At 45.3% G+C, this 12,287-nt stretch overlaps 2 protein-coding genes across 6 annotated transcripts; both read right to left on the bottom strand.

Moving 5' to 3' along the window:
* Positions 1-2,328: 2,328 nt before the first annotated feature.
* LOC9269558 (uncharacterized) lies at positions 2,329-6,485 on the bottom strand. Of its 5 annotated transcripts, none has more exons than XM_066305157.1 (4): positions 6,327-6,485; positions 6,023-6,046; positions 4,899-5,948; positions 2,329-3,310 (listed from the first exon to the last, which is right to left on the bottom strand). In XM_066305157.1, exons 1-4 carry the CDS (start codon positions 6,395-6,397, stop codon positions 2,410-2,412), a joined length of 2,046 nt encoding a protein of 681 aa, XP_066161254.1. In that variant the 5' UTR covers positions 6,398-6,485; the 3' UTR covers positions 2,329-2,409. The 5 variants fall into 5 exon arrangements, with proteins under 5 accessions (XP_066161254.1, XP_025876937.1, XP_015616363.1 ...); XM_026021152.2 differs by having other exon boundaries at positions 6,006-6,046; positions 6,327-6,472; XM_066305159.1 differs by lacking the exon at positions 2,329-3,310 and adding an exon at positions 4,452-4,764.
* Positions 6,486-10,137: 3,652 nt separating this feature from the next.
* Positions 10,138-11,954, bottom strand: LOC4351037 (noroxomaritidine/norcraugsodine reductase). Its single transcript, XM_015761106.3, has 3 exons — positions 11,810-11,954; positions 11,199-11,736; positions 10,138-10,491 (listed from the first exon to the last, which is right to left on the bottom strand). The coding sequence occupies exons 1-3, from the start codon at positions 11,896-11,898 to the stop codon at positions 10,324-10,326; spliced, it is 795 nt and encodes a 264-aa protein (XP_015616592.1). The 5' UTR covers positions 11,899-11,954; the 3' UTR covers positions 10,138-10,323.
* Between the last annotated feature and the right edge of the window lie 333 nt (positions 11,955-12,287).

A 12,287-nucleotide genomic window follows, 5' to 3' on the forward strand; every position in this document is an offset into this window, starting at 1 on the left:
TGGAATTCCTCACTATTTTGAATTTGTAAGTGATAAACATTTCATTAATAACTACTGATAAATTGTTTAGGTCGATCCACAGTCTTCTAACTACTGATAAAACAATTGTTTTCTTCAAACAGAGCACACAAGTACTACCGCAAAAGAGGCGGACCAGTACATATTCTAGACCAGAAGCAGTTATCCGTCAGGACTGGCTGGCCGGTACTATCAAATCTATACCAATACAACTAATTATCAAACAATACATATATACTAAATTATATCTACTGAGATCGGTCCCTCATAATTATATCGTAGTGCTACAAACAACCACCGGGAACTAACTTGTGCGGTTATTACGTGTGCGAGATGCTCAGAGTAAACGGGAGGTACAAAACAACCAGTAACCGAGTAAGTCAGCGAACTCTTCTCTACAAAGAAACCCATCTAGCACACACTTCTCACAGAGTACCATTTCATTTTCCTTTCTGTGCGCAGATCCCCGAAATCCCATATATTGCACAATGATTCAACGACAGTACTATCTTGAACGTGGCCGCTAACCTCTGCCGATTCATCCGTCGCGATGCCTGCAACGTAAGAGGTCTCTTCTACGACAACTAGAGTGAACTCGCAATGGACGACAAATTTAAACCTCTCAGAGAGTGGGAGAAAGAACATATGCAATGACATGTACACTACTTATACATATGATGAAAAAACTGTGGCACTTTTATTATATATTTCGTATGTAAATTACGATTGAATTTATGGTTATGTATTACATGTTTGTTACTGTGGCACTTGTCTTATCTCATATGCTTACTATTCCGAAATACGATAATAAATCTCTCAATAATTTAATATTAATTACGAGACACATCTCACCAAAAGGCTAGAATAAATATTATTTTAGCTACTCGGAAATTGAATTTCGCATGCGGTCTACTTAAGACGGCCGCATGCGAAAATAGATCTTCGCATGCGGTCTTGTTAAGTCGACTACATGGGAAAATAGATCTTCGCATGCGGCTACTTAAATGGACCGCATGCGAAGATCTATTTTCGCATGCGGCCGTCTTAAGTGGCTGGGTCGGCCGCATGTGCAAATGGTGATCTTTGCAGACCATTTCGCGCATGCTGGCCGGCCAACCGCATGTGAAGATCGATTCCGCCCATATGCAAAAACACTTTCTATAGTAGTGTTTGTTGAATGACAAGAGAGACCAAGAGAAAGAGACAGGGGAGGGGAACAATTCGACCGAGGCAACAGTCACATTCATAAAAGGGATGGTGGACGTGAAGAGCATGCTTCCTTTCGAGAAAATTTCTTATATGCCATTGAAACTTCACTGGTTTCCTTATATACCATCGAAAAGTAGCTATTTCCTTCTATGCCACTGGGTGAAGTTTTTGTTCCCTTTTATGCCACTACCATCACCATTCTGTTAACCCTCTGTTAAATAGGCTTTGAAATGACAAGTTTACCCTTGATATTCTTCTTCAACATGTTATTTTCTCTTCTCTATCCCTGTCATTCGTCCAAGAGACGATGAGTCAGTTATTTTGGTGCTGCCATGAAGCGATAGCTTTTCTCGTTCTTTTCAATTGCAATATAAGCAAAGATGACACGTCGCCAGGAAGAGGGAAGGGAACAGGGTATCGGGCGGGAAGCCGCATCCCAAACATACTCCTCCTAACAGTTACTTGGTGACGGCAATGGCAATTGAGTGAATGACCAGGTCAAAAAAAAATGGCAAATGAGTGAATGAAAGCAAATGAGCTTAATTATATTGCCGTGCATGTGAAATGGATTAATCATTCACTTATTCAGGCTGTAGATGTCACCGGCGGCTATGCCGACCACTTCTTTTGTCCTTAATTTAATTTCATCCCTCGTACCAGATCCTAGAAAATATAATACTAATACTGTCACCCACATCCCATGAACATGTAGAGTTTTTTTTTTAAAAAAAATAAACAACCTCCCTAATCTCTGTAATAGCTTCAGTTAACACGTTAACGATCAGATCGATCGACCGCGCATGCAGTCGTGTATAGAAAAGTTCCATGCATGTTGTGATGTTGATAACATAACTTGGACGAATGACAGGGATAGAGAAGAGAAAAGAACATGTTGAAGAAGAATATTAAGGGTAAACTTATCATTTCAAAGCCTATTTAACTAAGGGTTAACAGAATGATGACGATAGTGGCATAAAAGGAAACAAAAACTTCACCCAGTGGCATAGAAGGAAATAGCTACTTTTCGATGGTATATAAGAAAACCAGTGAAGTTTCAATGGCATATAAGAAATTTTCTCCTTTCTTAAAGGATTGAAATCATAAAAAATGAATATTTATTTCCTGTTGCAACGCTTGGATATGTTTTAAGTATATATAGCAACAATTATTTTTGTATTTAAACTACACAGGAAATCTTAGGATCATAAGGAGCATCTTGACATGGGTGACCAACTCCCCACCAGCGCATAGCTGCTTCGCGTGAAAAGCAACACCACAGTTGTGCGCCATGTAACAAATCATCTCCACCCATACCGTCGAGATAAGGTCCCAGCGAGCAGCTGCTTCCTCCATTTTAAGCAATTCTGACGACACATCGATAGCATCACCAAGCACATCATGATGCCGTGCGGAAAGGAGATTCTCGACAAACTCACTCCGATCAACTGGGCGGTCTAAGATAACAGGCCACATCACTTGCTCTCGACTATAACTGAGACTGTCACGCTCGTATTTACTGACCATGGCTTTGCACTTGACGACGAGGTACATGACGTAATTTGACAACTCCCAGCTTGAGTTCGTCAACTTTTCAGCAACTCTAGTACTGTCGGCCTCTAGGCATATGTCGGTCACCAGGTGCCAAATAAAGACACTTGCCACAAAACCCAAATCTTGGATCCGACTAATCCAAAGTGCTCGTTGAGCTCTGGCACTTGGAGATGCAGAAGCCTGCTCCTCATCACTTGTACCAGCAGTAAACTCGAAGGGAGGAGGAGCTTCATGGTGGTAATACCTTTTGACCCACCGTTGTGCCCACTCCCCATGGAATCTGGTCAAGTCCAGCTTGTTTGCACTTGTTGAAGTGGCCCATATCTTGAGCATTTTATCAAGGATTAGCCTCTTCACATCGGTAGATACCTTGACAGGTTTGGTACTGCAGGCTCGCCCAATGCCCACGAGACGCATCACCCGTCCCAGCTGCCGTCCTGCTTTTTTCTCATGGATGCACTCGTCGATCATGTTATACTGTTGTAGCTCCCCTGACCACTCTATTCTGCTGCTTTCCGGATGGAGATGCTTTCTGGCAAATGAGAATTAATAATATATTACTTTCATAAAACACTTATTGTATAAGCAAAATATTTCTTTCTTGAGAGCTTTTACGGTGTTTGCATTCTAAAATTGGTAAAAATCTAACGGTCCACAATAAAAGGTACCACTTAAAAGATATTTAAGTATTGATATAAGTACTTTGGTAGTAAGTGTAAAATGATAATTTTTTAAGGGATAGAGAAGGGCATAATTGTCTTCTTGTCAGTTCTAGGTACACAGGTACTGCATCGGTACCTCATCTCTAGTATGCCCGTGATTCTCATTTTCGTTATTTACGTGTCCTAAAAAGATTTACATTTCCTTCCTAGGAACATGATCTTCGGTAATCCTCCATTACAAAATATACGTGTTTTTTCTTAGATTCACATCTTCTTTCTAAGAATATGATCGTGATATTTTTTAGGTTGATATTTTGTTTCTAATAACACAATTGGATAAAATATGACCGAATGTTTGTGTGGTTATTTTAAAATTTATATTTTATCACAAAGAACATATAACCTCAATAAAAGATCGTCGGTTTGTAGGTTCATATGTAATTCATCGTCAATACGCTATATTTACATGTTTGTTCATCTTTGCATATTCTCCCCCAATAACATGAACATAGATACTATAATTTCAAAGTACAAAGTCTTAAAAAAATATCAAAGTACAACATATGACAGTAAGTGAAGAAGGAAATTGATATGTTTTGTTGATCATGCAGCCATGTTGTTTTGGGCGAAAAAATGTGTTATTTTTTATTATTATGTTGATTAGGGTGCAATCGCTACAATTGAGGAAATTCTTTTAAGAATAAAATGCTTTCTCTTTAATTCTATAGTAATCAACTGTGTTAATTAGTGGGATCCTGATCTTGTTCTCACATCTTCGTTCCAAATATTTGAACTTGCTAGCTAATAACTTGCGTTACTCTTGTTAAGCATGCTAGAAATTAGGGGCTAATTTGACCATCATCGTTTCCAACTTAATCATCATACATGCATGAACACATGCTAAATTTAGTGGCTAATTTGGCTGCCACGTACGCTACCTTATATAGAAACATGCATGTCAACTTAATTATAAATTTGTGATACATGAAACAACACAAAAATACATTCAAATATTAGAAAATGATAAAATTTATTTTGGAGATAAAATGTATGGTATGGGAAGATTTACATTTTCGACCGAATGATACAAAATGTAACGGAGACAAAATGCCTCGGAAGATTTACAACTTTTTCTACCAAACAATAACGATCAATTCAGCTAGGTATTTGATTAACCCAAAATACTCATATTTTACAAGTTAATTACTTCGCTGCCATCGGTTACAATAACTTTTATTCTGTACCTTGCCCCTCTCTTGATCAACGGTTCATATTGTTCTATCTCTCAATACTTTAAGTACCTCGCAAACACTGCAAAAGCTCTCTTCTTTTATAGAAGGAAGCAAGGAAGGAAGGTTCAATATTGTGTGTATTTCCTCTTTTTTCAATGATCTATAACCTCTACTATATATATAATAACTGAAAAGGCCAAAATTGAACTAATTAATTTGGGAGTACCGTAAAAGATTCCATGTTGAATATGAAGACATGAGCCACAGCAAGACAGATGATATCTCCAATGTGAAAGCGCCGACAAGCAATATGTAACATATCGTTACGTCAGCTATATTGTAGCTGCTCCCCGCCTTGAGATGATGATCAAGCCTGGATACAAGAAACAGAGAGAGAGCAATACAGTTTAGGGCGAGCGTGGTGATGCGGCACAATAAACCCACCACGAGGCCGCCTCCGAACTTGGTGTAGAAGTAGTCGTATATCATTGAGAGATGGATGTCGGCTAACTTGTACGCCATGTCAACTAGGCTGTCTAAAGGTTCACCACCACCCCATAATTCTGTTCCCCCTTGATACCAGTAGGCTGGTCTTGGAGGGATCACGTCCATCAAGAAGTCCAAGCCTAGCCTGAAGCCCTTGGTGGCCACCTCCACGATTCGCTCGAAATTCCTCTCCTGCTCATCTGAAATGATGGATGACAGCTTGCTGTAGTAATCAGTGGAGTGTGTATTGAAATCGTACTCGGCGCTTGGGGCATAGAACTCCATATCACTGCTCTCCAGCGATGTTGATTGGGCCCTCCTGAGTGCCCATATTCTCTCGGCGTATCTGGTCGTCCCGGCAACGAACATGATCGCTGTGGGAACCGCCAGCCACTTGTCACCTCTCCACTGCTTGCTGACAACGTAGATTGCCATCAGCATTTGGACGGTAAGGGTCAGAAGGTGTCGCTTCCATAGCGCGCAGTCCTCCATGGAGAAGGCCGTGATGGTCTCCTGCCCGCCGAGATGGAGCAGCATGAAGGGCGCCCAGAAGAGCACCAGCCGATGCTGCTGCTGATTGTCACCCAAGAGCGTGAGTCGCCCGAGGACAAAGACCGCCACAGAGTCGGCTGACAGATAGGCGAGCCAGAGTAGCACGCTGAGCACACGGGACCGGCAACGCTTTCGGAAGACTGCGGCGAAGAGGAGGAACACCTGCAAGGAGAAGCTCACCACCACCAAGCATTGGATCTCCCAATCATTCCAGAGTTGTTGCGCATGCGTTACCAAGCTGCAGTTCCAATTATTAGTATGCAAATTAAATATAATTCAATTTACTAGCACGTACCATATATAGAAGATTACATATAGGAAAGATACGTCCGTCCACTGGATCAAAAAATACCCTCTTTATTAGGTGGCTAAGAAATTTTCTTCTTTGGCAGATGCATGGCACAAGTACAACAACACCACCAATGAAATGAATGAATGTACCGTTTAGACCCTAAGCTAATCTAGTCAAGTGTTATGAGATTTGGTAAGCCAACTAGATAATTATGTATCTGTCAAAACTTTACTACTGTAATATAAGCTAGCGCACATCGATTCTTAATTTGATTTCAAGGTACTACGTACGCGCAGTATCTCGATTCTTAATTTGAATTCGTACCTGTGGTGATCAGCCGCGGGAGGGTGGCACCTCTGCTGTACGCAGACGACGCAGACTTGATTGTCCCCCATACATATATTTTGCTGCTCGCTGCAGTTCGTACGTAGCTGATCACCGATTAGCAAGACTCGATCGGAGGGCGATATGATCTGCTAGCTAGCTAGCTTAGTTCCGATCCTGTCATTTATATATTTCTTGCGTATTGTTGTTATTCTTTGCTTGCTTTGCAGCACAAGCCACAAGCCGGGAATTGATTCTAGTGTGCACGCAGGGTGCAGGCTGTTAAAAGATTAGAAGAGTAAAGTGTATGGGCGGTCCTTAAACTTATAGGGATGTGTCATATAGGTTCCTAAACTCTCAAAATGCATATCCAAGTCCTAGAACTTGTCATAATGTATCATCTAGGTCCCAAATCATCACAGCTCCTATAGAATCATACGTGGCGCTGATGTGGCATGCCACACGGACAAGACGTGGCATCATTTTGACTAACAAATGAAACCCATTTAAAAATTTTCCCTTTTTTTCTTCTTTTCTTATCTTTTTTGTCTTCTTCTCTTTTTTTTTCTTTTCTTCTCCTTTCTATGTGACCCGAATAGAAGGAAAAAAAAGAATGAGAAGAAAACGAAAAAGAAAAAGAAGAAAAAAGAAGGAAAAAAAAGAAGAAAATGACATGTCACGTCCATATGGCATGCCACATCAGCGCCACGTATGATCCTATAGGGGCTGTGGCGATTTAGGATCTAGATGACACACTTTGACAAGTTCTGAAATCTGGATATACATTTTGAGAGTTTAAAAACCTAGATGACACAGCCCTACAAGTTTAAGGACCGCCCATGCATTTTACTCAGATTAGAATATATCTTTGATTCATTCTCAGTGTATATGGTACTACGTAGGATTGTATAGCAAGTCCATCATCCCTTACCGTTCGTGTATTCTTTTCGGAGCCATTCATCCGGTGATCTATAAGATACACGGCCAGGCATAATTGTTCTTCGTGCTGCCACTCAATCTTTCCCCTACGCACAGGACAAAGCGGATTTGCTTTCTTGTTTGCGCTTTGCTTGCAGTTGGAAGCGATGCACATGGTTCTTTTGTCGCCGAAGCTAAGCTCCGCAGCTTTGTCAGGGAAGAAGGTTGGCTGTTGAGGGTCACATTTCCTCTGTGTTTCATTTTGGGCCGAATTGGGTCACTACCGATCCATACTTTGGTAGGCTTAACAGGCCATGTACCGACCCAGAACTCAGTGGGCTGGTGACATTGCGTCAGTACTTCCAAACTTTGTTTTGTGGGAGAAATAAGTTCACTTTAGGTTCCTCATCCTGACGTCAAGTTTGAATTATATCCCTAACCACAATACCAGATATAATGCATCCCTCATCTTTCAAAACTAGTACGAATATAGTCCCAAAGTAGTATTGTAGGTTGTTTTGGCTGACGTGGCGCCATAAGCAAAAAAAAAAGCAATAAAAAAAACCTTGTGTGCCCCACATGTTAGTGATACAACGTTCTTCCTCCTATCTCACCCTCTGCCCTCTCTTTCCCACCTCTATCGAGTTCTCTAGCACGCAAAATCGACAGGGCGGTAGTTGGTGGGGAGAAGGGCGATAGCCGGTGGAGAGAAGCTAGGCGGTGGCGGCAACTTCACCGAGTTCGATAATAAAAAACATTGTATTTGTATTGGTTTTTTTTGAAAAAAAAAGGGACACGTTATATCTAATATTGTGGTTTACGATGTAATTCAAACTCAATGACAAGATAAAGGGACCTAAAGTGAACTTATTCTTGTGTGGGATGCTACAAATTGGGTGGACTGAACTGGGCCGCTACAAATTGTAGTGGGTCAGTTTCCTCGAAATGGACCAGACCTTTGTGGGGTTGGACGCTGTAATATTTAATAGGAATAAGTTCAACAGAGGTCCCTCAATTTAACAGCGAGATTTTTAAGGTCCCTTAACCACAAAACCAGAAATCTCCACCTCTAAACTATACAAAACCGTTCACTCAAGGTCCCTAGGCAGTATATATGGGTGGTTTCACTGACGTGGCATCCTAGTCAGTAAAAATAATTAAAATTAATATGTGGGGCCCACATGTAAGTGAGACAATAGTGTGGGTCCCACATTTCTCCTTTTTTTTTCCTTTTTCTCTTCTCTTCCCTCTGGGTTCTCTCGAGCATGCGCGGCGATAGAGGGGGAGAGAGGTGGCCGGTGGCGGATCGGGGACGGCGGCAGCGGGAGAGGGAGAGAGAGGCGGTCGGCGGTGACAGCGGCGGCGGGAGAGGACAAGAGGTAGCGGCCGGTGCGACGGCGAACTCGGCAGCAGAGATGTTCAAATGCGCCGTGTGCTCGACCTCGGGCCCCGCCGCCGGCGGGCAGCGCGCTCCCCCCGTCGACCCTCTCTCCCTCCCTCGCCTACTTGTCGTCTGCCTCCTCTCCCTCCGCCGCCAAGCTCACCACGTCTCCGCTACTCCGTCCGTGGCTGCGCTCGCCCTCCACTGCTCTGCCCGCATCCACGCTCGCCTGCCGCCGCTCCGCCGCCGCGCTTGCCCTCCGCTTCTCTGCCCGCGGCCGCGCTCGCGCTCCACTGCTCGGCCCGCCGCGCTCGCGCCCACCACCGCTCCGCTGCCGCGCTCGCCCTTTGTTGCACCACCCGCATCCGTGTGCGCTGCTCCGCCTACCACGCTCGTGGAGGAGATCGACCAGCATGATGACGACACCGGCGGTGAAGAGCTGGAGCATGAAGAGCGTCACCGCTCCGCCTGCCGCCCATGACTCGCTTCGCTCGCTGTCACTCCGCTGCCGCTCTTGCTCGCCGCCCCGCATGCCGCTCTCGCATGCTGCCCCGACTCCCGCTCCTGCTATCCCGACCGCCTCTCTCCCCTTCTCATCCGCCGCTACCTCTCCCCTCCCCTCCCCCTCTGGCTCGACTCGCGCGCACCTCTCGCCATGCGGAGGAAGAGAGAGATGGCGACGGGCGGAGGGAGAGGGGCGGAGTCGTCGGCGGCGCCGTGGGTGGAGTCGACGGCGCGGCCCACCGGATTTGGGGCGGTGAAGAGGAGCGGAGGCGACGGGTGGTGGGGTGGAGTTGGCGGTGCGGTGGTGCGGAGGCGGCGGTGGCACGATGGGGCGGAGTCGAAGGCGGCGTGGTGGGGTGGAGGCATTGTGGCACGTGGGGCGAAGTTGACAGCGTCGACGACCGGCGCCGCTGTCGGGCCGACGACGAGGACGCGCCGCCCGCCGCGCCCGCTCCGTCCTGGCTGACGCGCCCGCATCGGCCCACTTGCTCCGCGCCGCCCGCCTGCCGCGCTCGTTTGCCTCCTGCCGCCGGCCTCCCTCACTGAAGAAGAGAAGAGAGAAGAGAGAAAAGAGAAGAGAAGGAGAAGAAAAGATAATGTGCAGTTGACATGTGGGCCCCCACGTACTTTTTATTTTTTTTTTTTCTGACTAGGTTACCACGTCAACGAAACCACCCAAATATACTGCCTAAGGACCTTGAGTGAACGGTTTTGTATAGTTTAGGGGTGAAGATTTCTGGTTTTGTGGTTAAGGGACCTATTTAATACCTTTCATTAGAACCACACGATTTCAATCCAACGTTTCGGATGGCGTTTCGGATGGAAGTTTGCGCTTCCAAGAGGCGGCGAGAGATGGGAGAGGAGGCGAGCAGCGGCGCACGCGTGGAGCTCGAGATGGGCTTTAAGGTGTTGAGCGTTTTGCTCCAGTGGGCATCGCTGATCAGTTGCGTCGTTCAACTGGACGAACACCCCTTCATATGTGCTAAAATGGCACCTATAGTCAAAGTCTTGTACTGAATTCGTCCCATTTTGATTTGCAGAAATTTACAGCGATTGAATTTCGTTGATCGATCGAGAGGAGGATTTTACAGTGGAAGGGTTTTCCAGCCGGGCTTACACATGATGAAAGTCACGAACCAAACACAAAACACCTTCTTGATTAATTAATTAATTACGATGAATTCGTTTAATTAGCTAGGTAATGGTGCGTCCGCCGTCGACGCCGACGACCTGGCCGGTGATGTAGGAGGCCGCCGGCATGCAGAGGAACGCCACCGTCGCCGCCACCTCCTCCGGCTCCGCCAGCCGCCGCATCGGCAGCCGGTCCATCTCGCTCTTGATCAGCTCCGGGTCTATCGTCTCCTGCTCCGGCCATCCACCGAAATTAATCAATCAAAATCAATGATGTGATTAATCACACTAATTCTACCATTAATCATGCACTAATTATGTACTAGTAACTGAGCTGGAGATCAACTGACTGAGCTGGTATATACTCCCTCAGTTTTACATTATAAGTCAGTTTTGTCTTTGGTCAAAGTCAAGCTGTTTCAAGTTTGATTAAGTTTATAGAAAAAGATTAGTTACATTTTCATCCAAAAATAAATATATCTCTACTATTATAAAAATTGAAGATGTTTTCGCCGTTGTTCCAGTAGGTTATTTGTGTTTGAGTCGGTTTTTAAGTTTGTTCGTTTTTAGAAATACAAATCTGTGTTTGAGTCCTTTTGCAAGTTCGTTCGCTTTTTAAAATACAGAAGATATCTTATAAGAAATTTCTTTAAAAAAAGTCATGCTAGAGAGTCAGACTCCTATTTATAGCCCATGATTTTCTTAAAAAAAAACAAGTGAATTCCCACGATGATTTTCACTCTAGCTAAACCGTAAAACAATAATAATAATAATAATACTAAAATAACCTTCATCCGTTGCAACGCACGTGTATTTTGTTCTAGTTTAATTATAAATTTAATAAAACTAATTTGGTGTTGTAAATATTACTATATTTATCTATAAACTTAATCAAAATGACGATTTATAATCTGTAACGAAGGGATTATTTAGCTTACGTCTTGGCAGATGTCAGTCTTGACGCCTCCCGGCGCGACGCAGTTGACACGTATGCCGTCGCCGGCCCACTCGGCGGCGAGGCTCCGGGTGAGCTGGTTCATGCCGCCCTTGGTCATGGAGTACACGGCCAGCGCCGGTATGCCGACGGTGCCGGCGACGGAGGAGATGTTCACCACGCAGCCGCCTCCGCCGCCGGCGGCGAGCAGGAGCGGGTGCGCGAGCTGGGAGAGGTGGAAGCAGGACTCGAGGTTGGTGGCCACGAGCAGGGCGAAGTCCTCGCCGGAGCACGCCGCCGCCGCCCGGAACATGGTCCGGCCGACGTTGTTGACGAGGATGTCCAGCCTGCCGCCGAACTCCCCCGCCGCGGCGGCGACCAGCCTCTCCCGGTCGCCGCGCGCGGAGACGTCGCAGACGGTGGCGGTGACGCGGAGCCCCCGCTCCTCCCACCGCCGCCGGCTCGCCTCCAGCTCCGCCGCGTTCCGGGCGCACGTGTGCACGCGCGCCCCGAATCCGGCGAGCTCCTCCACTATCGCATGCCTGTATACGTAGGTATATACGCTCGTATTATACTCGTATATATACGGTGATGTATATAGTTGCGTGTATATACCCGATGCCTTTGCTGCCGCCGGTGACGAGCGCCGTCGCGCCGGCGAGGGTCCACCGGTCCGGGATGCTGCGAGCTGCGGCGGCCGCCATGATCGAGCTTGGTGTTTTCTCTCTCTTCGCCGGCGTAGCTGAGTGCTTTGGGATGGATGGATTGTAGACACATGTCCGTATACATATTTATACTAGTAGCTCGCACGTATAGCAGCTTTAATTAACTAAAGCGGTGCAGAACTAGTCGTCGTTGAAAATTGATTACAATAAAGATATACTTGCTGTTCCTTCGTTTTATATAGAAACTTTTTTAAGGAAAGCATACAGTTTAATAGTTTCAAAAATGTGCTAATGGAAAACAAGATAATTGAAGTTTAGAGCTGAAGAATAGATCGAGAACTAGTCATTTCGATTTTTCTTATAGTAGCTTACAGAAAAGTAAAGCGACATTATTTCGTCAACACAAAACAAACATATTATCAAAATAT

Source organism: Oryza sativa, chromosome 11, assembly GCF_034140825.1.
Source record: "Oryza sativa Japonica Group chromosome 11, ASM3414082v1".
Taxonomy (NCBI): Eukaryota; Viridiplantae; Streptophyta; class Magnoliopsida; order Poales; family Poaceae; genus Oryza; species Oryza sativa.